General features: G+C 47.1%; 9 protein-coding genes and 1 non-coding gene across 10 annotated transcripts; 7 read left to right on the top strand and 3 right to left on the bottom strand.

The window, feature by feature from the left end:
* Positions 1-2,005: 2,005 nt before the first annotated feature.
* EDB93DRAFT_1137989 (uncharacterized protein) lies at positions 2,006-3,323 on the top strand (the record flags this gene model as incomplete). The annotated part of the gene is made up of 5 exons (XM_041449214.1): positions 2,006-2,313; positions 2,372-2,575; positions 2,642-2,830; positions 2,883-2,979; positions 3,036-3,323. Coding segments are annotated over exons 1-5 (671 nt in total), but the record flags the coding sequence as incomplete, so codon positions are not given.
* Positions 3,324-4,658: 1,335 nt separating this feature from the next.
* On the bottom strand, positions 4,659-5,978 carry EDB93DRAFT_1082975 (phospholipase C/P1 nuclease domain-containing protein; the record flags this gene model as incomplete). Its single annotated transcript, XM_041445728.1, has 3 exons — positions 4,659-5,335; positions 5,388-5,852; positions 5,900-5,978. 3 exons carry the CDS (start codon positions 5,976-5,978, stop codon positions 4,659-4,661), a joined length of 1,221 nt encoding a protein of 406 aa, XP_041309108.1.
* A 2,134-nt stretch (positions 5,979-8,112) lies between these two features.
* Positions 8,113-9,564, top strand: EDB93DRAFT_1137973 (uncharacterized protein). Its single transcript, XM_041449213.1, has 4 exons — positions 8,113-8,340; positions 8,401-8,718; positions 8,777-8,927; positions 8,978-9,564. Exons 1-4 carry the CDS (start codon positions 8,158-8,160, stop codon positions 9,433-9,435), a joined length of 1,110 nt encoding a protein of 369 aa, XP_041309107.1. The 5' UTR covers positions 8,113-8,157; the 3' UTR covers positions 9,436-9,564.
* Positions 9,557-9,640, bottom strand: EDB93DRAFT_t56. Its single transcript has one exon. It is a non-coding gene; the product is annotated as a tRNA-Ala (tRNA).
* Positions 9,641-10,924: 1,284 nt separating this feature from the next.
* On the top strand, positions 10,925-11,293 carry EDB93DRAFT_1102986 (uncharacterized protein; the record flags this gene model as incomplete). Its single annotated transcript, XM_041447258.1, has 2 exons — positions 10,925-10,966; positions 10,991-11,293. 2 exons carry the CDS (start codon positions 10,925-10,927, stop codon positions 11,291-11,293), a joined length of 345 nt encoding a protein of 114 aa, XP_041309106.1.
* Positions 11,294-11,608: 315 nt separating this feature from the next.
* On the top strand, positions 11,609-12,564 carry EDB93DRAFT_1137969 (uncharacterized protein). Its single transcript, XM_041449212.1, has 2 exons — positions 11,609-12,355; positions 12,411-12,564. The coding sequence occupies exon 1, from the start codon at positions 11,990-11,992 to the stop codon at positions 12,287-12,289; it is 300 nt and encodes a 99-aa protein (XP_041309105.1). The 5' UTR covers positions 11,609-11,989; the 3' UTR covers positions 12,290-12,355; positions 12,411-12,564.
* On the top strand, positions 12,555-15,760 carry EDB93DRAFT_1137967 (Chs5p-Arf1p-binding proteins-domain-containing protein). Its single transcript, XM_041449211.1, has 13 exons — positions 12,555-12,730; positions 12,803-12,862; positions 12,915-12,957; positions 13,012-13,085; positions 13,136-13,284; positions 13,340-13,432; positions 13,488-13,663; positions 13,717-13,902; positions 13,962-14,179; positions 14,228-14,374; positions 14,422-15,027; positions 15,084-15,377; positions 15,428-15,760. The coding sequence occupies exons 1-13, from the start codon at positions 12,728-12,730 to the stop codon at positions 15,593-15,595; spliced, it is 2,217 nt and encodes a 738-aa protein (XP_041309104.1). The 5' UTR covers positions 12,555-12,727; the 3' UTR covers positions 15,596-15,760.
* On the top strand, positions 15,761-18,717 carry EDB93DRAFT_1224624 (uncharacterized protein; the record flags this gene model as incomplete). Its single annotated transcript, XM_041451193.1, has 6 exons — positions 15,761-16,004; positions 16,065-16,412; positions 16,472-17,137; positions 17,576-18,204; positions 18,262-18,542; positions 18,596-18,717. Exons 1-6 carry the CDS (start codon positions 15,849-15,851, stop codon positions 18,715-18,717), a joined length of 2,202 nt encoding a protein of 733 aa, XP_041309103.1. The 5' UTR covers positions 15,761-15,848.
* Positions 18,718-20,382: 1,665 nt separating this feature from the next.
* EDB93DRAFT_1083060 (GH3 auxin-responsive promoter) lies at positions 20,383-22,479 on the top strand (the record flags this gene model as incomplete). Its single annotated transcript, XM_041445735.1, has 7 exons — positions 20,383-21,013; positions 21,069-21,310; positions 21,361-21,507; positions 21,559-21,747; positions 21,798-21,943; positions 22,000-22,172; positions 22,226-22,479. 7 exons carry the CDS (start codon positions 20,383-20,385, stop codon positions 22,477-22,479), a joined length of 1,782 nt encoding a protein of 593 aa, XP_041309102.1.
* An 808-nt stretch (positions 22,480-23,287) lies between these two features.
* Positions 23,288-25,387, bottom strand: EDB93DRAFT_1239960 (cytochrome P450; the record flags this gene model as incomplete). The annotated part of the gene is made up of 11 exons (XM_041451699.1): positions 23,288-23,369; positions 23,422-23,551; positions 23,631-23,641; positions 23,697-23,822; positions 23,875-23,956; positions 24,013-24,202; positions 24,267-24,389; positions 24,441-24,556; positions 24,612-24,760; positions 24,814-25,138; positions 25,189-25,387. 11 exons carry the CDS (start codon positions 25,385-25,387, stop codon positions 23,288-23,290), a joined length of 1,533 nt encoding a protein of 510 aa, XP_041309101.1.
* Between the last annotated feature and the right edge of the window lie 1,099 nt (positions 25,388-26,486).

The raw sequence follows: 26,486 nt of genomic DNA, 5'->3' as shown, positions 1-26,486 counted from the left end.
CTTAGTCTCGATCTTTACTCATCGACTTCGTCAACAAGCAAAGCCCCTGTTAACTAGTCGGACTTCCGTCCTTCTAATTCATGACGATCTTACGATTAACCTTCGGGTGTCATAAGCCTTGGCAGATACAGCTCATCGTCTAGCACCCGCTTGACGTAAGCTACCTGATTTGGACATAGGCGTCAAATCTTACTTGCCAAAGCCTCGCCAAGTAAGACCCCTAACCTTGGGCTAGCCCAAGGACGTCCTTGACCGTTGACGACACACACTCTGTTTGAGCGTCGCCAACAGATACCATCCAAGTCGTAACATCAGCCATTAGATTCAGTGGTATCTATTCATACATGCGCAGTTAGCAAGCAGGATATATATATGATCAGATAATGGGATCCGCCAAACTCCAACTATGTGCCTGCAGACATTTCCTCTCCATAAGCGGAAATGTAGATGGACGAGTGAAAACGAGCCCTAAAAAACACACAAATGAATATAGGTACGCAGCAAGTAAGTCACTGAAGTAGCATAGGACAATAATTGTTACAATAACATTTACTCCTATTTCATTTTTCCTTTGTAACCATGCCGCCGATTCTAGACTCATCTAGACCCGGCTATTCTCTTTTCAAGCGGGCTGTCCGCACTTCTCTTCTTCTTGATTGTAACATAGATACTATCTTGCACCACATGGTGGTTTCACCTATCTTTGCTATCTTGATAGGTTGTACTCTTTTTCCTATCTTTGTTACCATTCCTGTCGCAGCTGCGCTGCTCCCTTTTACCTATATAAACCCCATGTACCATAGATGTATTCCTTAACTTAATCTACTGGGTTTTCCCCTTGAAACCTGATCTACAAGGTCTCCACCCTTGTAGCCTGAACTCTGATTCTAAGACAGTCACTCACTGTCTTAGCCTGAACCCTTGACTGCGGTAGAAGTGCTAAAACCACTCACCGCCTAGGCAGAAGTGCTAAAACCACTCGCCGCTGATCCTGCATAGAAGCCGCGGCTCGTGCAGCGTGAACCCTTGAACCAAGACACCTTCCTTGTACTAGGAAGGCCGACGAACTGTCGACTGAGTGATCTATCTTTGATCCTTGACAGCAGAACTATCCCAGTCGTAACAATAATGAGCGAAGAAATAAATTTCTATCCAATCACTTGCAACCTGCTGTAGAATGTTGTTGACAGACAAGTGATAGTACAAGCCTAAGGAGCAGCTGGTAAAGGATGTCCGTGTGTCACGCACACTCTTGTGCAGTAGTGAGAACATCTGCTTGGAAAGCAGATAGCTTTTTGGGTGGAAGGGGGCAACCTGGCCCCAGCGGTCGCCCCGACCTGTGAGAAAGTGAGCTGAGGTGAGCTGCAACTCCCACATTAGTAGGAGTGAATGTGACACAGCGAATTGAACCTCGGATTCCCAATTGTAGCTACAAGGTGACACATCCACATCGAGGTGAGGCTAGATGAGGAGACAGTTAGTAACAAAGGTGGTAAGAAGCACACAAGGATCTGAGGCTCCTACCTGTGGCCGGCTCCCCCGCCAGACTTGTCTTCATTGTATGTGGACGCACACAAGGATCTGAGCCATCGGAGCTCACTAAAGTTTGTAGCAGAAAATAATATCCGAAAGGCGGCAAGCGCTTCAGGGTAGAATTCCCATATCTAGTCCGGGATGTTCCGTGCTGTCTTCGAAATTGAATCATTTTTTGTGAAAGCGAAAGGGAAAGCGGAGGGTGAAATTTGAAAGCCAAAATGACAGGTAAAAGCGAAATTTAATCATTTTTTGCGAAAGCGAAAGCAGAAAGATGAAATTTTGAAAGCACTTAGCGAACTCACCTCATTTCAAAAGGTAACAAGGTTTTGTCCGCATTTGACCATCAAACTCACTCAAGGTTTTGTCTGCATTTGACCGTCAAACTCACTCATTTCAAAAGGTAACAAGGTTTTGTCCGCATTTGACCGTCAAAACTCTGTGGCCAAATTGGGTAAAAACGAGTGGGGACAATTCCCAGCGATTTCAATTCAGGGTTTCGAAGTTTCGTTTTGCTTTCAAACGCACGTGATACGTTTTCGCGGAATTTTCGAAAGTCCCGTTAGTAATATACGACGTTGTAGGTGACACTTCCGATCGTCCCGTGTTTTCATTGGCCGCCTACTTTCAACACTCGTTCAACTTCATTGGCCAACCATACACTTCAATCACAGCAATCGGTATCCGTCCCTTTAGTATAAATATTGCACCTCCTTGTTGTCAGTATGAGCATTAGTCCTTCTGTACTCTCACACCATGTCCTCATCCTGTTCCATTCAGGTGTGCTTTCAAAGTTAGGAATCCTTGACTTATGACCGAATGACGCCGACCCTTCCAGATTGCGGCTGATGGCAGAACATCTGCAGAAGAACTCCCCCTTCCAGAAGCCCTTTGTCCTACGTCCCTCGTAATGAGGGTGTTGTGTTTTTTGGCACTGGGACGCCCAAATCTTGATGATCATTGGAAGTCGCTCCAATCAGAGCAAGCCTTCGAAACCGTTAGGACCAGGTTGTGCTCCATCCTGGCCAGCACCATCACCACGGTAAGCTATCCAACTCTGCGCCCGTCGCGAACCAGAGCCGACGCTGACATGCTCTCATAACTTAAGGCAAGCGTCCTCCTCGCCATAAGCGGTGTCTTCGTCAGTACGGCCTCCCCCGTGTTATACTTCGACTATACGTCGCCCGTTTCCTACTGTCTCCTCTTTATATCCCTTATGTTCGCCGTGCTCGCTATGTTGACGTCTGGCTCGAGTATGATACGTTGGCTGCACACCGATCGCCACTGGACTCGAGAAGTAAGTCTCATTCTCGCCATGCTGATTATATTGGCTGACTTGATATAATCAGCAACTCAGGCCGGGCGGCTACTTTGTCTTGTCCTACCTGTTGTCGATAGTCACGCCTATATTCTTCGTTCTCTCGTCCCTGAATTGTTTCATATTCGGTGAGTTGTTCCCTCATTTCGTTCTTTTCGTGGTCCCTCATGCATTTCACTCCTAGCGATGTTGATAGCAGGTTTTTCTTCTCATAGCATGATCTGCCGCGCCGTCGCTGCGCTCTGGATGGTCACATACTGTCGTCAACGTTGGGACGATATTGATTGGAAGCTATGTGGAAGTATGCGACAAGCCTCAATCACGCTGGACATCGCCAGTAGTTCCCACTTACCTCCTTTCACCCACAGTTTGTACTAGTTATGCTGTATACGACGTCCCTGATATGACACAAATGTGCTTCGAGTATATGTATGCAGTCTGTAGTTTTCAATTATGCAAACCAAATTTTCAAGTATTTCACAGAATCACACCATGTCGAATCGTGTCAATGTCAACGCTCATATAAAGTCTCGATTGGAGGATGCTTTCGCAAGAGGGAATTAAGAACATTTCAATTCACATCATGAAACCTAATCGATGTTATACAATTTTTGACAAGTAACAATACAGAAAGCACGACGAAGGCTGTATCTAGAGGATGAAACATCAGATAAGATTCAACAACGAGATACGTTCCCTCAGGAAGAACAAATTGTCCATCATGAAAATCGGACATATGCTTGTATGTTATAGAGCATCTTGGGGAGTGAAGGGGAAGGGGATATAGCAAAATACTCACCAGTGCTCCATTATTATACAACCATCACAGGACGATCTGTCAAAAGAGAAAAGGAAAAGTAAGCAAGTGATGCAGATGAGCATGAAGCATGAAGATGAGAATCAGTTGGTGATGCATGTTACGAGTGATGGCTCATTGGAGACCGTCGCCGACTCGAGGATGGAAAGTATCGTCATTCGAGAGCATAAGTCGTGAGGCTTACCTTCGCCAGTATACATGTGTATCGCCGTGTGCGCAATGGTGAAAGTATGAAAAAAATAGGCTTCCTTGCCGAGCTTGATCCTGAAGCGGAGTCTGGCGGAGATTCAAAAACACCTATACAGTTTCTCTCGCGATTTTCTTATTCCATGTTCATGTTCCGCTCTCGCTCTGTCGTCTCCCAGTCGTATGGATCAACTGGATTAAGGTGAGCAGCAAAATTTCTCGATGTTGGAGCTTTAGTGCACTTTTTTTGTGATGATACAATCAGTTCTGCTTCCGAAAGAGACACAATCTCTTGTGGACAACCTTTTACCAAAAATTCTCAATCCTGATCCGCTTTTCTCTTGATTTACGGAGAGCACAACATGCTAACGCTACTGTTACAGTTGAATACACTGGTTCTTCCTCGATGTGCTCATTATGGTAGAGTGAGTATCCACTATGATTTTGTGCATTCATATTTGCAAGACGAAACCAAGTTCATCCATTCTTTGAGTCTCCCGTAGTTGCACGTTCGTTTGATCACTCTTGTTTGCAAGAGATACGTTTATGCCTCGTTTTGATTCATGTGCGTTGGTCCAGCGGGCGTTGCCTTGCGGGAGACAAGAAAACATCGGCTTTTCTGATTTATGTCGAGGTCCTGTTGAACACCTTGCTTACTGTCATGCTTTAGGTCAACTGTGATCCCAGATCTTTATATGTACTTGAACACGACCATGTTTGTGTCAATAAAATATGTTATGTTTTGCATATGACCGGGCACTGCGAGGCACGTTCTATGGTATGTAGTACAAGTCAAACGTAGAATTACAAGATATAAGTTCTATTTGAGATAGTCGAGTCCCCCATATCTGCGAAGAGCCAATTGAGAATAGCTGCAAGCCTAATACCACCCTGAGACATCAGCTTCTCAACAATCCATGCATCCTCGATTGCCCCGGAATACTCGGGCGTGTCGAGCTCGAGGTATGGATTCTTCCTCGGCCTGGTGAGCCAGTGGACTTCAAGAGTTTGATTGGATGAGTTGCAGGCATGATCGTGAGTACCCTCAGAGAAGGAAACACGGTTGTATGGTGGTTCATCTAAGGCCTTCGGGAACACGATCTGGCAGTTCAGAGCGTGAATGGGAGTTGCCCAATGGTATGGACACAAGGTTTCATCATCGGTGTTCAAACCTCCATCTGTAAGATGCGACCCCACAATCCAAGACCCTGTGCGACGCCCAAAAGTCCAAGATAACCATTGCTCCCAGTGAGTTTGGAGGAGTTGGACGGAGGGTTCGGCGGGACACGTAAGCCATGAGTCGAGCTCGTTCTCGTACTTGCCCATAATGCCTTCCCATACGATACGGCGAATATAGGGGTCGTAAATAGTACCCCGAAGGTGAGTCTCAACTTCGGGAAGTGGCAGATGGCGGGTATAATTGGATGGTATTGTGCGGATTCTTTTGGCTATGAGGAGGCCATCCCAGAGAGAGTGAAGGTCTATGGAAGATGATGATAAGAGCGAGGAAAGATAAGAGCGGGAACGACTGACTTGTTACACGACTGTCAAATGAGACTTTAATTCCGTTCCCTCCTCGATCACGTCCTGTGAGGTGCAATGGCATATGCATATCCCCGACGAAGTGAATGAGAAACTTGAGTGCGACTTGTGCTGCATCTTCATCGCTCGCAGTGGTCAAGCCAGCTTTGCGCAGGCCCATGTAACTCTCCAGAGTACTTGTGGTATTCCTTATGCCGCTAAGCACGTTGATATTCCTTCTACCCTCCCAGCCTTTCTCTCCCGGAAAAAGGCAAGTCTCGCTAGGATAGTCATCCGTTGCGCCAATATAGTGAAGGGGGCCTGTCCACCTATACTGTGGCAAACCACGGACCTTGTCCGCCCAGGCAGCAACCGGAGCGAGATGGCAGTCCCCTTTGTAGTTCAAGATGTCACACAGAATGGGCATGACTGAAGGATGCAGATGCATCTGAGCGACTGTCGCGACGACTTCATGACCTATAGAAAGATTAGACTCTTCAGAGGCGACGCTCCACCATACTCACCTACCGCTCCCCATGCACTGACGTATGGTATGATAGTGGACCCTGCGGCAAGAATGAGCGATACCCGCGAAAAGCGCATCGTGGTGGTGTAAAAACAAGCCGATACTGAAAGCGAATCTTCTTATATCCAGCGGAACGTGCAGTCGGAGGGGAACCAAATGGGCTTGCACAGATAAGGTGACAAGCGTAGTGGCAGACAAGAGGTCTGAGGATAAGGGAAATACAATAATAGCTTGTACACAGCCACATGCCATAGCAACTCGAACATATTACAGTCCTTCCGGAAAGTCTTGACTCACGTGTTCGAAACGGTTCAAAAATAGTGAAAATGTTGAAAATTCAATTAAATCACTTTCGAGTTTTGTATGCCTCTGAACGGCTTCAAAGATATCATATCTCACACGTTTGTCACTCAGACTCGTCATGGTCTACCAGAGTATCAGTCGCGATCGGAAAGAACGAGCCCTGTACCTGCTTTTGGAGGAAGGATGGGACATTGAGCACATTGCTGTTGCTCTCGGAGTATCGCCCAGAAGCATAGAGCGGTGGAAGGTAAATTATGATGAACATGGTCATGTTAACCCTCCTACACCAATCATGGGTCGCCCTCGCTTGCTGGATCAAGTTATGACAGACGAGATCCACGAGCTGCTAGCTGAAACCCCGTCACTGCTACTTGACGAGATCAGTGAATGGCTCGCCATATACCACGATCAGCCTATATCGACGTCAGCTCTCCACGAAAACCTCAGGGACCTTACACCTTCGTAGGTTGTTTACTTATATTTGTGCCGCCATACTCTCCAGATTTCAATCTGATCGAGGAGAGCTTCAGTTGCTGTACGTTCGACTACATTTCATTTTATTCTGTCGCTCACACTTCCGCTACAGTGAAGAAGTGGCTTCGACGGCATTGGAGAGATCTCCAACACAGCCAATTCCCTGAGCAGGACCTTCCTGAAGCTTGCTTCAGGGCCGTAAATGCCGAAAATGCTCGAGGCTGGTATATGCATAGTGGCTATCTGTAGCGCGGACAATATTACGCAAAGGGGAGTAGCTAATAGCTGCATTTACGGGGTAACAATATACAGGTATGAATATCTACGAAGTTTGTGTAAGATTATCAGAGTTTAACAAATGGTAGATGTGCGAAGGTATCTGCGGCACAGTCGGAATCATATTTCCGCTTCGATAGCTTACTACCAGGGATCCGAATCTTCAGTGCAGGCTGCTTGGCATAAATTGCATCTGCCTAGGTGTCAGTTTATTCCCGTCGAGTAACAAGGAGGTAGTCACGGTAACCTTTGATCGCTTGTAGCTCAGGAGCAAGCTCTAACTCCGAGTCATCGTCCCCATAGGTTTCATCACCATACTCGCCCGAGGAGTCTTCCATACCACCAAGATTACCATGTTCTTCGTCTAAAATGTTGCCAGATTCCATATGGATACCATCAACAGATTCATCATCAGAGTGTTGTGAATGAGAGGCATCCTCCTCGTCGGAGCATTCAGTTACTGTATTAGACATAATCTAACGTTCAAAAGAGTGACACTTATGCTTTTCTGCTTGACTTTGAAGGAGAGTGGTGCAAGTTTGCTGAATTTTCGATTTATTTGAATTTTCAACATTTCTACTATTTTTGAACCATTTCGAACACGTGAGTCAAGACTTTCCGGAAGGACTGTATTATCCATATCGCCGCTCACCCCCAGTGAAACTGGACATGGCCAGAACGGTTGAGATAGAGTAGAATATTGTTTAGACATATGATTTATATATCCTGTAATATGGTATCATCTTCAACAACATCATCATGGTCTGTGCATCACATCGTAAAAGCATCGCATCGCATCACGAAACGTTACTTAAGTGTAGCCCCCGGGGTAGTCGAATTAGAGATCCACCTCCGCCTGAACAGCAACTTAGGCAAACGCCCTCAGCGGCTGTACTCCGTAAAACAGCGATAGGCTGTCGGGGGTGTCTGCGTTGCAACGGACGAGTCAGGAGTAACCACCGTCGGACACTGTACATGGTAATTGCCGTTGTCTTACCTGCCAATGCATGCAGCTCACTGAGATTGACTACGACATTTCGATTCGCATGTCACATGCCAATATCAGAGAAAGCATGAGTCCTTGATTTTGTAGCCGTGGGAAAGTAAATGGTGTGCGATCGAGTTTCAGTCGCACCGTTGAGCTTCGATGGCGGTCCATCCCGAAGCCAGATCGGTTCACCGAACTGGAAGTCGGGGATTATTATGTCATTTGATCTCATCACTTGCTCATCACAATTAAAAATGTTCAAGTTCAACTTCGACGTGGAGGACGATACTGAACATTACAGTACAGCTGTAAATCACACAACACAGAACCAGGGGCACGCTTCCGTGGAGGCGGCAGTCGTTCCTGATGTATTCACGGAGCTTTTTCTCGCAGACGCAGTACGTATAGACGCTGCTCATCTTCGTTTTGTAAAACTGATCTGGGCGCGCAAGGATTAGTTAAACAGCCTACCGTCCAAAATATCTTACTCTCCAGTCACGATCCCACTTGCCAACGGAGGTGAACTTTCCCTTCCACGCCGTGATCTGTTCGATGCGAGGTTTCAATTGATCTCTCAAAATGTTGATGACCCGGATGCATTGGAGCAACCGTCCGTCAACGCACGGTCGGCGCTGCACTTTTTAGATACACCCTCTGACCTCGTGCCTCTCGTCTATGAGGGCGGCTTGAAGACTTGGGAATGCAGTCTTGATCTTGTCAGCTATCTAGACGGCATAAAGTCACAGTTTGATTTTAGCGGCAAGCGCGTGCTGGAGGTGAGCATCCATTCTCTTTGCTTTTATCGTAGCATGAAACTCATTCATCGCTTCACAGATCGGATGTGGCACCTCGATTCCATCGCTATACATCCTTCATCGAATATTCTCCTCCCCACCTTCTCAGAATCAGACACATATACACCTCCAGGACTATAACGCCTCCGTGTTGGAATTGGTGACTATTCCCAATATTATTCTGACCTGGTGTTCGTAACATTTGGTTATTTTCTTTCTTCACGTCTCACTCATGATACAGATCTGTCAGAGGCAGCAGAGACATACCGCAAATCAGAGGAGCGGGCAGACTCTCCTTTGGAATTGAACATCTCGGAAAGTCTTAAAGACGCGTTCCATCAATCCCTGGTGACCTATGGTGTCGATTTACGTTTTTTCTCTGGCTCATGGGATACATTCGACCTCCAAAAATCATGTGGGAGCTACAACCTGGTGTTAACATCTGAGACCATATACCGGATGGAGTCTCTTCCGAGCCTTACTGCTCTTATGCGTGGTGCTTGCAACGCCGAAGTCTCCCAAGCTGTGGACGATTACCTCTGTCTTGTAGCCGCAAAAGTGCTTTACTTTGGTGTGGGTGGCGGAGTAACAGAGTTTGTGCGATGTGTACGAGATTTGTATAAAGGAGGAACAGTTGAGACTGTATGGGAGAAAACACAGGGCGTCGAAAGGAGAGTAATGAGTGTCAGATGGAATTGACGATTTTATTTGATCCTTACTTGCGAGATGAAATGAAGCATAATCATGTCGATGAGAATAATATGACTAGGAGGGCCGGCCAATACAACAAAATCAGAATTGTTGTGAACAGCAAAAAATGTGGACAAATCCGGACTCGAACCGGAGACCCCCCGCAGTCAGCGCCATGCTAAGCGGATGTGATAACCAGCTACACCATATGCCCGACGAAATAAGCTCAATCATGTGCGTTCATAACCGTGATAGTGATCTAGATCTAGATTACATAAATGGGAGCCAAATCTGCAACGGAACGAAATATTGTCTTCATTTCCTTATACTAAGTTGTTTATTGTTGCGTGCAAAGGCTTGCCGGACGAGTTCATCGCCACCGATCTCAACTATTGTTTCAAAGAGAGAAATATCGATTATTTGTGGGCCGTCGGTACCGACCGTCCTCGAGGGAGCTTGCAGCCGGTCATCGTATTGGTTGATCCAAATTCTTGTTGTGGCTTGAATCATTGACTCAGATCACCGAATTGAGGTGTAAATTTGCAAGCACAAATGAAGGCGCCCAGGCAACATCAGTTGACGGCACCGGTATCGATGTAGCGGGCATTGACCACCACAGTATTTGTCGCCATGGGCTTGAACACTCAGGCTAATGTGCACCTGTCATTAGTGCTTCGTGTGACATGTGGACAATACTATATTTTAACGCAGCGCGCGTCGTGGGGTGCTAGTTCGGCAATCTCTGAGTAGAGTAAATCCTCTCGATCCTATCCGAATTCCGTGGCCTTGTACAGGTTGACGGCTGGCAGCTTTCATTGCGGAGATTAAACGTTGGAAGAACTTGGTTTTACCAGTGGACGATGTGAATCGTTATAACAATATGGGAAAAAGGCGTTGTTGCGGGGAGGATTATCGATGCGGAGGTGATTGGCTATTCTGGGTCTGCAGGTCTGTCTTGTTTGGCCCGTTTCGTTTGCAGGAGAAAAAGGGTTTTCAAGGAAAGGTTTTGGCGGTCACGAATGTCGTTAACATTAGATGGCCTGATGTGAATCACCGGGCTGAAAGCATCAAAGCGGATGGTTCGACGGTGTAAGGTTTGCGTTTGCTCCTGCGCCCACAACTGATGAACAGGTAGATTTAGACACGTCGGAATTTCTCCTCTGGAACCCTCGAGGTAAATATTGGCAGTCCGCCAACAACGCCCTCAGCCTCTAGTCGACCGAAAATCAGAAAACATACGAAAATTTAACACACTAATACACACAGGTGGACAATTCGCCATCCTTCTCCTTGAACTCCCAAAGTTGAAATTGGTACATAGTGCTCGTTGTTTGCACGTGACATTCTTGGTTGGTTCGAGTACGCCACCGACAGCTTCCACTTGAAAGCTCCAACTCATTCTTAAATTTCCTCTCATCTAACCAACTGCAGCCGTGGTGCGTTCGTACCGTCCCTTTCTATCTCAACATCCAAGGTTAACGTCCCTCCCACTAGTCACATGGTGTTCAAAATAGCTGGCTGGATAATCAGCTTCGAGCAAGTACGCACTTGATTTGACAGGCAGGGATACAAACACGACCATTTTGGCGATGATTTCGTTGGTATTGCACTCGATCGGTGGTTCAAAGAGAGGAACATCGATTATCTGTGGGCGGTTGGTACAGACTACCCTCGAGGGAGCCTGCAGCCAGTCATCGTCTTGGTTCGAAGGCGCAGGGAAGATCCCAAGTCGACGGTGTCCCATTACTATCGTGTCAGAGAGTTGGATGCGGACCGTGAAGTGAAGAAGCAGGTGATGGAGGAGACAGGACTGAGTGACGAGGATTTACCTTGGGTCACTGTTGCGGACCCGTTCTTCATGAGCTAGCAATGTTGTTGTACCGCCGTCTCGATGTGAATGAAATCGTAATAGAGAGGGATGGTTTACAGGTTGTTTTATATATGTGAAGTTGTAGGTCGAAGTTGGAGGAAGACTGCAATCGAGACTGGGGACGCACAACTTGGTCATTGGGCCTCAGAACTCTTGTACCGCGCCGGAGCTTAGGCTCGTGACTAGCCTGACATACACCATAGTCAAGTCAAGTGGTCAGAGAGATTTGGTAGGCAAAGCATGGCGGAGTTTGAATTTTAGCAGGTGTGCCAGTCGTGCCGACGGTAGTACTCCAGTAGCACAACGTATACGTGTAAACCTTGTGTAAACCGTATGCTATGACACTATCCAGCCTTCCTGAATTAAAATCAATTTGGAAAATCCACCCATCTGAACTCAATGGCTCTTACGAGACAATTCAATCGCCTTACTATCTAGCCTGTTCATCGCAATCAAATTCACCTTCCTAGACAATTTATCTTCAACCAACCACTCACAACTTACCCGAGCTCACAAGATCCAGTTTAGACTTATCAACGTCTTCATACGTTGCCCCAAAGCTCAACATAGCTATCGCTCATATAATTTCTTATCGCACTGTCGAGCCCAACAGTGACTACGTAGTACGTAGTACTTTCTTGAGTTGTCCCAGGCCCATTCTATCCATGTCGTGACTTATCACAACCTTTGTTAATGAGTGACTGGGATCAATTTCGGTATTTTGTTCTCCTAATCCACATCTTACTATCTGACCTCATTCAGTGTCTCGATCGTCTGAAAGAACTCGGGAGAAGTGAAAAAACATCCGTTGGAGTCGCTTCATGTTCTTCAGTATCTGTTATGGCTTCGACCAGGTTGTGGTTCGAGTTTGCAGTTTTATCTTTGTATGCTTGCGAACTTGAGGAGGGGAGATTGGTTGCAAATCTAGGAAGGGGAGAACTGGCTACCCATACGCAGGGGATAAGACTGGAGATCCAAGCTGGACGAACATAGCTGCAGATTGGGCAAGAGTGGCTGTGATCTCAGACCGCGGAACATCGCTGGAGACCAAGGATGGGGCTTGGAGCGTGCGAGAATGAGTTAAGGCCCAGAATGAACAAGGATAGCTGCGTACTGGGTGCGGTGAAAATCTTTGGGAGAGTTGTTCAGTGCCAAGCAGTGGGTGGTGTGTCAAAAATGCAAGGCAATGAATTTATATTGGGAACGATTGGAACCCCTGTTTCGTTTTCTTGAAGAACTTACCTCAGAATCAGAACTTTTAAAGGGCATGAGTGGGTGCATTCGCACATCAAGAGTTGAACGGTCACCGTTCAACTTTTCAACGTTCAGAACGTTCAACCATGCAACATCATTTGATATGACTTGTCGAAATAAAACTTGAACAGGTCGCACAGCCACAGGCGTTGTTTGACAACGGCCTTAGGAACAAACATGGCGCGTCTTCAACATCGTCCTTGATATTGCGTGGCAGGCACGCCAATTGACAGTATAATTTACTTTGAATAGACGTCGATCATCATGGCGGACGCAACAGCGTCCTTCAAAGACGTCCCAGAGTTGTTCGAGGTTGGCATAATTATCACGGCTGCGGACCAATGTCAGGCTTACTCTATTTCAGGTTGAACTTGGAGAATCTTTAACCGCAAGGACCGAAAGCCTTGGTCAGTCTAGCATGTTTAGACCTTATTTTTTAAAATATTGACGATGCATAATAGCAACATTCCGCGAACTTGGCCCCCCAGACCTCTGTCATATTGTGAAGAGTACAGGACGTACTGGACAACGCGATGTGAGTTCTAACATCTGGGATCTGCTGCGCGCATATTAACCATTGGTTAGATTGGCTCATATCATTTCGTGTCCGGAGTAGATGCGTCCTCTTCAGCATCCCTCGCCGCATACATCAATTCTCTCACATATTCTATCGAGGACAACTCCGCTTGGTTTTCGAAGAGTACGGCATGGAAAGTCAGGAATGGCTGTTACTGGTTTGTCCTAATTATATTGATACCTCTAGATATGCTAAATACTTTGTTGTTAAAGCTGCTTCAACGCGTTCTCTCGCGTCGATATCCGTGTAGATGTGAAGATCCCAGGAGGTGTCAATGCTTATGTCGTAGATCTTCGTGGCGAGCGGTGCGTATTCCATTATAACACGTATCGAGTCATTGATTGTGTTTGCGGGCTCTAGACACGAAGCGACTCCAGAAATATGGCAAGAAACATACCTCTCTGCGCTGCTTCGGGCTATCCTCTACTCTGACGACCCGACTTACTGGTTGGAAGCTTACCGCAAACTCGATCCCATCACTACAATTGAAGGCGAACTCCGATTTTTGCAGGCGGTTGAGGCCTTGTTTATGAAGGGTGAGCGCTTAACCTTTCGGCCTTGCTTGTTCAAGAAACTGAATGCAATGTAGGATGGCAGGTCGGGTCAGACCCGGAGATACAGGTTGCTACTGTGGTTTCAAACCACTTGACTGCTGGTGTAATGAAGTACTTCGGCAACAGTGGTCGCTGTCAGCCAGCGGCCAACCTATTCGAGAAACTGGCTGCACGAGAGCCGGAAATTGCCTCGCTCCTGGCAAAAAGTTACATTGGAATGAGTGCGCTGGTTTCTCCCTCTTTTCAAGACACCATCCCATCTGACATTTTTTATGACCAGATGAAGAAGTAAAGGCAGTTCAGATCATGTCTGCTGCCATGAAGCATACTCCACACTCATACACTCTTCTTCACGTACAAAGTGATTTCCTTCGTTCTAAGGGCAGGCCTGACTGGGCATTAAAACTCGCGAAAGAGGCTGTTAACTGTGCACCGAGTGAATTTGTTACTTGGGAGAAACTCACCGAGTTATACATCGATATAAAAGACTACGAATCGGTATGCAACTTTCTGGAGTGCAGTCAATCTCACTGACCGCCACTACAGGCACTTTTAACGCTGAACTCATGTCCAATGTTCACTTTCAATGGACGTGATGCTCACCGTGCTCTTGTACCTGCAAAGGTCCACTTGCCCTTCCAGCGCCAGATCGGTGACATCCTCCCTGAAAAAACGAAAAGTGATGATGATGTGGTTCGTGGGATTATTATATCACTATTTCCCATCTTATGTCTCTTCAGGCCGATCCTGCCCTCCTTCGCCTTCCTGCGCCGGGTCTTCGTGGAACGTGGGCTAGGGCCTATTCCTTGCTTACACGTCTTGTCTCTGATATAGGCTGGGACGAGTTGCTGAAGACGCGGAGTGTAGTGTTTGTTATGGAAGAAGAGTACCGGATGCAAAAGGCCCAGGCAGACATCCAAAAAGTGGCGACCAGTTACAGTGCTGGAGATGTGAACGAAAATGTCGCAGTGATCCACGAGGATGGCTCTGTAACCGCGGGGAGTGCAACGCTCGCAGACGATGACGCGTCTACACGAGGGATGTCCAGCCCTCTCTCGGAATCAGATAGCAAAACTGAAATTGAGAATGGTCTGAATGTTTCCGCCATCCCGATTATCCGTGTATCTTCGGAATCTGACACTGAACGCGAAATTGCAGAGTCCATCCGTAATGGCATTGCGGAACAGAACGAGCAAAGCATGACGCTCGAGAAGCCAGTACAAGCTGCTGCCGGGGAAGAGTCTGAGCCATCGCAGGCGTCAAACTCCTATCAGGAGGCATTCTCATTCACAAACAAGCGCCTGTGTGAGCGGTGGCTAGATAATCTGTTTATGGTCCTTTACGAGGTAAGAATCACTCCGCAATGGGCAAGTTGTGCTTTGAATACATCATTTCTTCCCAGGACTTGCGGGTGTGGACTATCTTCCGAGCAGAAGTCGCACATTTCAAAACACAGCACGTTGCGTACCGGAAAACTGGCCTTGAATGGGAGATCCTCGGAGACCTAGGCATGCGGTTACACCACAAAGAAGAGGCCAAAGAAGCTTATCAGCGATGCCTGGATACTTCGCGTTACTCCCAAAAACCATGGGCGAAGCTTTTAGAAATGTATGCCGAGGAGGGAGACATCACACGCACAATCCAGGCTGCGATACGAGTAGCCGCATACCAATATGCTGATTACACAGAGATGACCGTACGTGATTTCCCCCCTTTGCATAGGGAGCTAGCTCACACTGCCCAAAGTATCCAACGCTGATTGCGCGGAGCTTCTTCAAGCTTGGCCAGATCCATGGCCATGCCAAGATCTCGTATACTGTTCTGAGCATGGGTTTACCTGACCCGATCCTGAAAATCATGGATAGCTACCTTCAATATGGGAAGACTTTTAAGGTGGAGGGATACGACTTTTAATCACTAGTTTTGTTCTTTGTCCGTACCGTTCTGATACCTACATTGTGATTCATGTGAATACTTCGCTTCGCTTGGGATTAATGGCCTCCATATGATTGGGGCGAAAAGTGGCGGATCATGATTCCCTTTCTAAGCATCCGGCCTTTTAAGTTGTCAATCCACAAACGTTTCTTTCCGTTTCCTTAGTCGACGCCCGCAATCTCATCATACTTATTTGAAAAGGTGCAGTACCAGGGACTTCAGTGGTTAGGAGATGTACAGCGAGCTTGACATCATGGGGGACTCTCCTATCCGACGACTGTCTACCACCAGCTCAAACAACAGCCTGAAGCGAGAAGAAAATCTCATCAATGCCTATGAAGCAGAGGAAGAACGGATCATCAACGTATTGTCTCGCAAACTTGAGCAGGTATGTAAGGAGTCAATTCTCTATTTGAAAGTGACTTATTTCACACTGTATCGTGTAAAGCTTCGTGAGGAGAAGATTCAACTCGAAAACGCGCTCGAAGCAGAGTCGGAATCTCATGTGAACAGGCTTGGTCGGGAATTGTCTGCGCTTCGACTTCAGCAGCAACAGCAACAGCAACAGCCACCTGGGACAAATGGGATCATCGCTTCCCCAGATAAGAGGGTGGGAGTTCCGACGTTTATGGCTGGTCGAGATCCTATGATCCCAAGTGCAGAAGTCATGCTGGAAGCCATGAGACGGGAAAACGAGCAATTGCGCAACCGCCTAGTTGATACTGAAAGAGATTATGTGCGAGTATCGCGGTTAAACGAAGTGTATCGCGAAGAGCTCCTTGAACACAGGAGACGGGTGAGCACCGGCTTTTGATTTGTCTTGTGTGTCTTTAACCATGCCCTCTTATATTCAAGCTCGGTCTGTCAGTCGACAGCCTTGTCGGCCTGTCCTCGGCAGACCCGTATTCGCAGCCTACGCATCGGCGATCTGTGTCCAATCTATCATCGCCCAGTACATCTGTGACACAGCCTTCACAAGCAATCCACGGCGTCCCTATCCCCCGACCTTCCTCCTCAATACGGCGCCCAACGAACAACATGTCAGAAAGCAATACACCATTATCGCATTCTCCCTCCTCGACAGAGTCACCATTCCCATTTTCGCCTATTGTTGGAACAAATCCTACAAGTTTTGTCAGTAATGGGACGCCCATGACGACGCCGCCATCGTCTGCTTCGTTGACGTCAAATCCTCCATCGACATTCACTATTCCTCATATGTTATCCTATCCTTCGGTGCCTCCACCATCACTGTCTTCTTCGTACGGGTCGCCTGTGGTATCGCACATACGCGACCACTCACTGTCACCTGGGATCCCTCCAAGTAGGCGCGGTTCGAACGCACGAGGAAACATTGAGCGTCGCTTCGCAGACACAGTAGGTATCAGGAATAACAGGAGTCCGAGCAGACACGAAAGTGTTGAGAGGGGTGCACGCGTTGCGGAGACAGGACAATTGATTCCTCGCTCTCGCCGTGAGAGTCAAAGCGTTTCAGCTACATCACCGGAAGTATCTGCGACAGTGGATGGTTGACTGAAACAAGTCCAGATGAAAGTTTGTGACTTCACTTTCTGATTTTTATCGTTACCATACATTGTTTTGTGCTATCTTCGCTACTGGAAGACTCGTGTATGTAATAAGTTAATGTTCGGTCCCGTTCCAAGCGAACAATGTGCTATTATGTACCAACGGAATTTGTACCCCGTGGTAGACCCCGCACACCGCTGGAGATGAGCATCACTTCAAGTTGTGTTTGAAGACTTACAAAGGCCTAAGTGAAAAATTCGACCACATTTTTATTTTTCTGTCACTCAGAAACCTCTCATTTCAGTGGTTGGGTAGGCAGCAGAGGCCTATCTTCATCAAAATATTGATAAGGTGTAACATTGTCGGCAGGTTTCCGGGGTCCTCCCAACACTTCGGATCCACGGAAGCTTTTGAGTCACGCTTTGGTATAAGAACGCGTCGGGGGGGGCATCGCCCCTTTTTTCCATGTCTTACCAATACCCATACACCCAAGGAAATATGTCTATGCCCCCAACGCCAACAACACCATATTCATGGGAGACGACAGAGCTCGACAACAACATTCCAGAGCAACTTGATCATCATCAGCCTGCTCAACACGCTTTGAATCCACAGCAACGACAACCTCAAAATGTATACGCCACGTCACAACATATGATTGAGCTTCAAGAGCACGTACCCATTGTTCCAAGTCAACACCGAAGTGATGTCCCACAGCATCTGCATCATGTATCATCAGCACCAGGGTCTTCTTCAAGAAGACAGAATGTCGTGTCCCAAGATATGAGACCTCATATATATGTTGATACGACGCGTCATATGGCAGCTAGCACTAGTCCGCCCTCCGGCCCACCATCTGCTGGTGGTTTACATTCAGTGGGACCAGTACGAGCGAAAGTATCGCCCGCACACAATATGGTGCATCCATATCGTCGCCCACAGAGTGTAAACCCAAGACAAGAGAATGAATCAAACCCATCTGTGAGACATACAAGTAGCAGTTACGCACCAGGTCCGTCGATGCTAGCAGCCCGAACACCCACTCCTGCCTCATTACACAGGTGAGTGATCACGCATTTGCCATCCGCTCAAGGGATGTATTCCTGATCTTATTGTAGGACCGGCATCATCAACCCATCCCACGCTATTCCGCCCATACCATCCAACACAACTTTTATACCCAGAGCCGATTACTTCTTTTGCAACGAGAGTAGAGTAACCACAGCAATGTTTGAACTTCCAGGAGTGAAGAAGAGCGACCTGAAGATCGAATTATCAAGATGCCAGAACGGTGTGAAACAAGTATCAATCACAGGAGAATCCCGACAACCACTTCCAGACGGTCTGATAGCACTCAAAGAACGCAAGTATGGCAAGTTTCGCAGGGTGCTCCCTGTTCGTCATGATACTAAGGCGAGTAGGCTAAATTACCCTACGATATTGTGGCTCAAGTGCGCACTCTTTATCAGAAGGAAGACGTCTCCGTCGCTTTAGAGAACGGTGTTCTCATTCTTCGCATACACTTGGGACCACCGCTCGAGCCTGAGGAGTCAGAAATAATCCCTATACCATGAGTGAGCCTGACTTCAAGTTTCCAAAATTGTCCATCGTGCGCCAACTGTTCCAGCAAGAGCAACTTAACGTCTGATACCTTGTTTTCTTCTGCCTCGCTAACCATCTAGCTTTCAAAAAATATGCATACCCTTGCACTGTCGACTTGCTTTGATCATTTTGCTGTCATCGTTCGGCCTTGAATTTCTTAGATCCGTGACGATTCTTGCATCTTGGTTTCCATAGTCTAGTATAATATATAAATACATATACACGCCCATTGTAGCAACATAGTAGTATGTTCTTTGCGATACCATCTTGATATCAGTATTTTATGTACATTCACCGCTGTTGTGCAAAAATATAACGTTGTTGATACGAAACTTGACCCAGAGATTGCGAGAGCACTTCGTTGTTATGTATGAGACTCGCAAATCTTGGACTTCAGTGTTTTGTCGGGTGAACGGGAGTCTCGACAGCCTAGTGCCAACCTCTTCACGAGTGTGTATGTGAGCATGTCGTCAGCGGGTGGCCTGCCCTCTAAGAAGATTATCACAGCAAAGACTTTGAATGGGTGAATTTTGAAATCGATGCGAATGTTTTTCCACCATGAAGGGCCGTCTGCGCTTTGGCCACCAAGTCGGGTTTCGTGCTGCGATTCAACAAGTCTATGAGCTGCCAGTGGCCCATGGACGTGCTTTCACGGTCATCTGCCCGCGTTGTGGGTGTATAGGATATGGATATAATATGAGGATATCATGGCTGTCGACGATAACAGCTGTAGGTTTAGATGTATCAATACTGGTCTCTTATCTTGCTTACCGTGACTGCATCTAATTTTTACAGGGTGGGTCTGACATGTGGATCAATCAACATCGTTCGTTGGTCTGGGTATTAGCTGACAGGAGAAATGAAGACTAACAGTGTTGGAATAGATTTAAATTGAGTGATCTATGCATTTTGGCGCATGCATTGGCCATAGCCGTTGTGTTAACTTTTAAGACTTGTAACTAGCTCATCCGAGTCTATGGCCGTCTCTTGACCTAATTAGGAAATTAGAGACCAGACGTAGGACTCGGCCTAAGCCGATGCGTGACCGTTGATTCAACTTGTTTAAACCTATTCAAACTCGATGAAAAAAATCGGTACTACTACTAATACTGCGGTACCCGCCGTAGTAAGACTCTTCAAGTTGCTACATAGCTCATGTACCAGGACGAGAGAAAGGGCTGACTAAGTAACGTCACTTGCACGTACCAGTAGGGGACTGATGTATTTCGGAACAGCAACAGGGCACCTATTACACCTCCCCCGCAGTGGAACCGCGGCTCCTAGTACACGAATGCGAAGCCTTTCAAGTTATTCACACTTCCCGGTCACGGCCCACGTAAACCCCGGGTACTGCAATACCCGAACGCATCGAAAAGCTCGCGGCGAAGATCGGATTCTTGCGTGTCTTCAGAGATATGACGACACGGCATATTGATGATGTAGTGCATTATGGGATAGCCTACTATCGGCATACACGTTCCATCCACGTTCACGTTTCGTTCTCCGTTCCAACAATTTTTTAATATTCAGTCTATAACATTCCTTTCCCTCAGTCTTTCCAACCAAGATTGACCTTTCTCTTCCTCGTTTCCAGTTTGAGCCTCCATTTCTTCAGGATACAATCAACGCTACTCATAATGTCGCAATCTAACCTTGCACCATATGACAACAATGTTACAGATCCTCTGCATTCCTTGTCCCCTGAACTCTCTCAGCGGCTTAAGGATCTCCTGGATCGAGCCTTGCTCGGGTTCATACGTCCAAATTCCATGTCTCAGTTTGCTCAACATGCTCCTGAGTTGGCAAACTTCCGCGAGGCCATGGCACAAGGAAATCCGGATGATGATGTAGAATTTCTGCGTCGCTTCCGAGAATTCATTCCAACCACAGACTACGAACCTTACAGGTCGTACATAGCAAAGTTTTTTGCGACCCCTTGCAAGAAGTCTGACGTAGAGAACTTGCTCGCCCCAGGATTACCCTACTGCTTAGTCGTTTCCAGCGCGACATCTGGAAAAGCATCCAAGGCATTCCCGGTATACCGACCTGCACCGCACCTTTTGCGTCCTCCTCCACACTTGTCGCTTCGCCACTCAGAGGGTAATACCTTTTCACTGTCTTCTTTGAGTGTCGGGCAAGCCCTGAAGATGGATCTTGAGGACGGTCAGACCTCTAAGATATTACCGGTCTGCCCTATAACTGCCGGGTTTCTGCGAATGGAGATGGACTGGGATGTCGAGCATGATATGGACAGACTCGACTTATGGGGTAAGTCCGTTGTGCTGATTTTCCTTGCACTTGCTGATATCTAGCCAACTTTTAGTTCCGGGGAAAGCGGATCCTTACGCGATTTCCTTGGTGAAGGATTATCGTTCTTTCTTCATTTTGAATGCGCTATTTGCACTATCAGTCCGTCGGGTGACAACCATCCGCTTTGTCTATGCCAGTGTGTTCGTCAATCTTTTGCAATACATAGAGGATGAGTGGACTTTACTCATCGACTGCATCGCGAAAGGTAACATCCCAGAGATGGACAAAATAGACCACGTGCGAGAACCTTTGGAGGTTGTGTTTGTTTCGATTGTTACATCTCGTTCAACTCACAATTTCTTCAGAAACATTTTACTCCAAACCCTATTCGTGCTGCTGAACTTCGCGAAATTGGCCCCCCTGTAATCCAGGGCTGGGCGGTCCGTGTGTGGCCTGACTTGAAAAATTTTATTGGGATCACTGGAGGCCCCGCTGCTGCATCCGTTCCAAAGGTACGTTGAGTGTGGAAATTTTACTATGCAACTAACTGTGAGCAACACAAGGTCACCCACATCCTCGGGCCTTCTGTTACAATGCAGGCTTTTTCTTACGGTAGCTCAGAATGTTATCATATCGCCTTCCCGTATTTCAACGGCAACCCTAATACCGACTTCAAGATAACACCCATACATGGAGTCACCGAGTATCTCGACGTGCGTTGCAAAGAGCCTTCAGAGCGTGTATTGTCCGCTGTAAGAACCGTTCACTCCATTCCATCTTTATCTGCTCATCACTGCTGCAGTGGGAGCTTGAGACAGGAGGGCATTACGAGGTCGTCTTGACGACCCGCAATGGCTTGTGGAGATACCGCCTTGGCGATGTCGTTGCTATTAAAGGCTTTGCGCCGGACGATGGATTGCCTGTCATCAACTACCTTCATAGGCGAGAGTGAGTTATGATATTATGGATTTGCGATTTAGCAGCTGAGATGCCCGCTAAAGTAGTGCCTCACTTGGACTAGCGTGTGGATCAACATGTACGGAGTCGCAACTGACGAACGCGATCGTATCTGCCTCTGAACGATGGATCGGCCAAATCATAGGTTTCACCGTTGTGGCAGACGACCGAGACACACCAGTTACCTATGGGTACTTGGTAGAGATTGAAGGGGAAATAGGTTCGTGCTTGCTTCGAAGCTCTTACGCATGATTGTCCGAATTATATTCACAGGAAAGGACGCCAAAATGGCGACACAGTACATTTTTGAAGAACTGATGGCAAACAACGACTATCACATGGCTTTTTGGCAAGGGAGAGGAAGGAAGCCAACCATTCGTCTCGTGGAGAAAGGCACGTTCACAGAGTATCGCAGTCAGAAATGCAACAAGACAAACGTCTCGATGAGCCAGGTGAAGGTTCCAACCGTCTTGTCCGATCCATCATTTAGGGAATGGATCCTGCAGAAAGTTATCATGGAGTTGTAAGATATTGTACAAGCTGGCTAGAATCGTCGAAGAGGGGTCAGTAAATTGACAGGTCTCTCTTCTTACCTTTCCACACTTACGTGTGGTGACCAGGCAGACCACAGGGTATTTGGACTGAATTTTGACGGACGATTGATATTTGACGACACCACGGATGGGATCCACTATGTATATCAAACTCTTCCGCCCCATATCTAGAAGATCCTTTTGGAGTCCTCATCCACGCATGAAAAGGAGATCGACCGCCATATGGGAATCATACTTCGCATGTATCCAAAACCTTTGCTTTCACCGAAGCCCCGATTGAGCTGCGATTCTCACATTAGCAGGGAAGTGAACATCGTATCCCCAAATTGTAGGAGGCTATACGAGGAGATAGCTAGTAGCATAAGGAGCGTGAAGACATCCACGTGAGCATATGCATCTATGTCAATACAGGCATCCAGGCATCCACGTCAGACTTCAGTGTGGGTATCCGCATCAACGAAAGTGCATAAAACTACATGCGCACAACAGCAGGTGTTGGCAAGGACGAGACTTCTCGCTCACCACTGGCAAAAGCATCACGGCGACTTACTCTAGTTTCACAGACTTTTGGTGTGAGATAGTACACACGATGCTGTGAACTTTCTGATCAGTCGCAACGGGTAAAGCCGTTAGCCGTTGGAGGAAGAACTCAAGCTTGTTACTCCAGTTATCAGTATATAGCATCGATCCAAAATACGAGGCAATAACATATGATGTACGATCACTCCTCCAGATAGAGAAAACAGGACAGCGAAATGGCAAGAATTTTATCTTCGTGCCTTTAGTAGTTAGCATCCTGCTGGATGAGTTCAATGGCTTTTGCTGAGCGGGCTTTGATAGAACACCTGAAGGGCTTTGGGTGGCTACGAGTGTCCATTCATACCAACACCTTACGCAATAGGATGAGCGGCATACCTGATCGTGACTGATGAAGGGTCAACCTCGGGGGTGATCTCAACACCGTTCTCGACGACCTTTGAGATATCAAACACAGCCAATGACATTGCGGCGGATATCCAAACGGAGGCTTCAGCGAGGAGGAGACCTGTAAATGAAAAAGAGCAGAAAAGAAACCAGCAACGTCAGAATGCTTTGTTTTGGATGATTTTGTGCGTTGGGCATACCCGGACAGATACTGGAGAGAAGAAAGTTAGCACTAGTATTCCTCTCAAGATAAACTTCATGTTTACCGTCTTCCAAAACCGAAGCACATCGTACGGGGCTCTGGTTCTGACTTCTTTCCGTCATTGACCAAAAAGCGTTCAGGTTTGAATTGCGAGGGATCAGCATAGGTCTCCGGGTTGTGGAGCATGAACCTGTCATTATATTTCGTGAGCATATCGAACACAGAATGAGGGAGATATCAACCATTGGTTAGGTATGATAAGGGAACCTTTTGGAATATAGTACCCGTCGTGGATGTCATCCTCAGTTACACAGTGGACAAAACCTGACATAGAGATACCGCTCGGCAACTAACGAATATGATGAACGATATGCACAGACCGGTAGGCGCAACAACATTCCAGCGCAATACTTCTTTGGCAAGCGCCTCGATATAGGGGAGGGAGGCGCGGTCAGCAAAGGAGGGAAGACGATCAGGGCCAACAACAGCATCTATTTCAGCCTGAGCTTTCTTCTGCACATCAGGAAAAAGCGTCATAGCGAGAAAAAGCGAATATATTGCGGATACAGTCTGAGAAAGGAGGTGTCAGTCTCATTGACACAACGATAGTTGAAATATGTAAGGAGGGACCAACTGTGTCAGAACCACCGCCGTATAGAGATAGAGCGGACCATTTTGCCATTTCGTTCTCTGCCGAACTCAGATCTTGGCCTTCCAACAGAGCTGAGGTGAAAGACTTCGGGGCAATACCCGCAGCCTGCAACATTCAACTTCAACGCAAGATATCTAAACTACGAATGTTGGTCACCATCTGATCCCTGACGAAATTGTAGGGTGCAGAAGCCATCTCTTCGACGTTCTTGTGCCACTCACGCGCTAGGCGCTTGAAGCCAGCACCAGGAAACCACTCGGGGACCTTGGCCACTAGAAATTATAACGCTAGTACAAGAAAGCGTCTGAATATTATATGTGCACTTACGGAGTGGTATCATGTCAACCATGAAGGCACCGTGAGCAGTAGCCAGCGAGAATTGCTCCAGAGCGCGGTCTGCAATATCGACAAAGGGATCGTTGCTCTCCTTGACTTCGTATCCATATGAGATTCGCAAAATGATAGCGCCAGCGGTGCTGTAAAAATTCAATATCAAGCTGATGCAAGGATGACTCGGATTCATACATACTGTCGAACATGTTTTTCTAATTGGTCAGGTTTCATGAGCACACGCTTGAGGAATCGGCGAGTCTCAATATCTTCAACCGGGTTATAGGCGTCCATTGCAGCTCGGGTGCCAATGGCGCGGTGAAAGTCCTTGCGGTACCGGCGAAACCGGTCGCCGTAAGGAGAAAAACCCAGCATATGCTTCCAACCAACAAGTTCCCCAGCCATTGGCAAGACAGGACGGTCGGAGTAAATCGAGCTCTTCTTGTCCAGCATGTCCATCGCAATCTTCGAAGAATTCACCACCATGAAGTGCTGACCTAGAACCTCGATATGCGAGATATCGCCTGCGCGCATGACGTGAAAAATCAAGATTGGAAAGATACTTGTGACTCACCATACTTCCTGCCCCACTCTGCGAAGGTGAGCCAGGGCCTGATGTTAGGCATGTCTAGGACATTCCCGATAAGGGGCAACCCTGGAGGACCAGGGGGATATGGTGCAGGGTTCTTTCTGAACACCTGCTTTACCAGGTAGACTCCTACAGCAGCAAGACATAGCAGATGCGGCCAAGTAACTTTTGTGAGTGCCGACATGATCTACTAGCAGAAGGTGAACACCGAAGGACGACGTTGTGTGATGAGCAATCAGGTAAGGGGAGTCCCTTCTTAAATGGTCGCCCACTATGATATGCCCAGCGTGGCACTGGCCTTCAAGTTCCATCCTAGGTGTATTATATACGGATTAGTGGAAGTAATCACCCAAATCCTCCTGAACCGTTGATCGGTGGGCGGTTGAATACTTACCCATAGCGACATTTGAGTTTGTATTTGGAAATATTACCGACTTGATATTGGTCATGGAGACCCCAAAGCCGACTCGGAAGCGACACGAACGTCCAAAAGGGTCGAAGAACGGATGGGACTCATCGGTACATCATGATGTAGGTGAAGTTGATTGAATCTTCACGAAATCCCCATTCACGACTCACCAGTCGACGTCGAACCAATGTTGTTCAGCAAGAGCTTATTCTCAAGCGAGTTTCGAGATTTTTGTTTGAAATTTATTTCAAGCTCTAGATTCTATTTAAAACACGATAGCATATCGAAAATGGAGATGCTCACCGGTATGGACTTTCGGGAGCTTCTCGATAACACTTGACCAACGAGATGATCTGATTTGCACGACATAGGAACAATCTTGGCCCAAACACCAAACACTTTCCCGGAACCACAAACTGCAAGTAATTGTTCTTGGCGTGGAGAGAGACAATCCTGCTGAAAATGGACTTGCAGCGGTTACGGCTCCAAGTGTCTCTCCATAAGCAACAGAGGGCATGTGAGCAAGTGGGAGAAGGAGATGGCGGCTAAAGAGGGTTCGGAGGTGTAATGATAGCAGAAGAGTCTCATATGTATCGAGCATGGGGGCCATGCTGTGCAAAATATATCCATTTCGCACTACAAGTCTACAACTTATAGCAAGAGTCAGCAATGCCTAAAATCGAACACCAAACGCACAAGTGCAATGCGAGTAACAATCGCAGGCCAGGAATTGGACACCATAAACAGCAGAAAAGCAAAGAAGAAGAATGTTGACAAAACCCGGGGTGCGGTGGACGAATCAACGAAAAGAACGGCAGAGGACAAATGTCCATAAGCGTGCCACGTCAACAAATGTATGTGAGGGACCTGCAGA

Source organism: Suillus bovinus, assembly GCF_016758785.1.
Source record: "Suillus bovinus strain UH-Sbo-P2 chromosome Unknown EDB93scaffold_18, whole genome shotgun sequence".
In the NCBI taxonomy this organism is placed as follows: Eukaryota; Fungi; Basidiomycota; class Agaricomycetes; order Boletales; family Suillaceae; genus Suillus; species Suillus bovinus.
This window is presented reverse-complemented; position numbering and strand designations above follow the sequence as displayed.

Coding starts and splice junctions, on each gene's coding strand:
- EDB93DRAFT_1137969 (XM_041449212.1), top strand. CDS start 11,990: ATGAGTGACTGGGATCAATTTCGGTATTTTGTTCTCCTAATCCACATC.
- EDB93DRAFT_1137967 (XM_041449211.1), top strand. Junction 13,285..13,339: donor GTCAGGAATGGCTGTTACTG/GTTTGTCCTAAT, acceptor TTGTTGTTAAAG/CTGCTTCAACGCGTTCTCTC. Junction 15,378..15,427: donor CTGATTACACAGAGATGACC/GTACGTGATTTC, acceptor CACTGCCCAAAG/TATCCAACGCTGATTGCGCG.
- EDB93DRAFT_1137973 (XM_041449213.1), top strand. CDS start 8,158: ATGTCATTTGATCTCATCACTTGCTCATCACAATTAAAAATGTTCAAG. Junction 8,719..8,776: donor GCGGCAAGCGCGTGCTGGAG/GTGAGCATCCAT, acceptor ATCGCTTCACAG/ATCGGATGTGGCACCTCGAT. Junction 8,928..8,977: donor CAATATTATTCTGACCTGGT/GTTCGTAACATT, acceptor CTCATGATACAG/ATCTGTCAGAGGCAGCAGAG.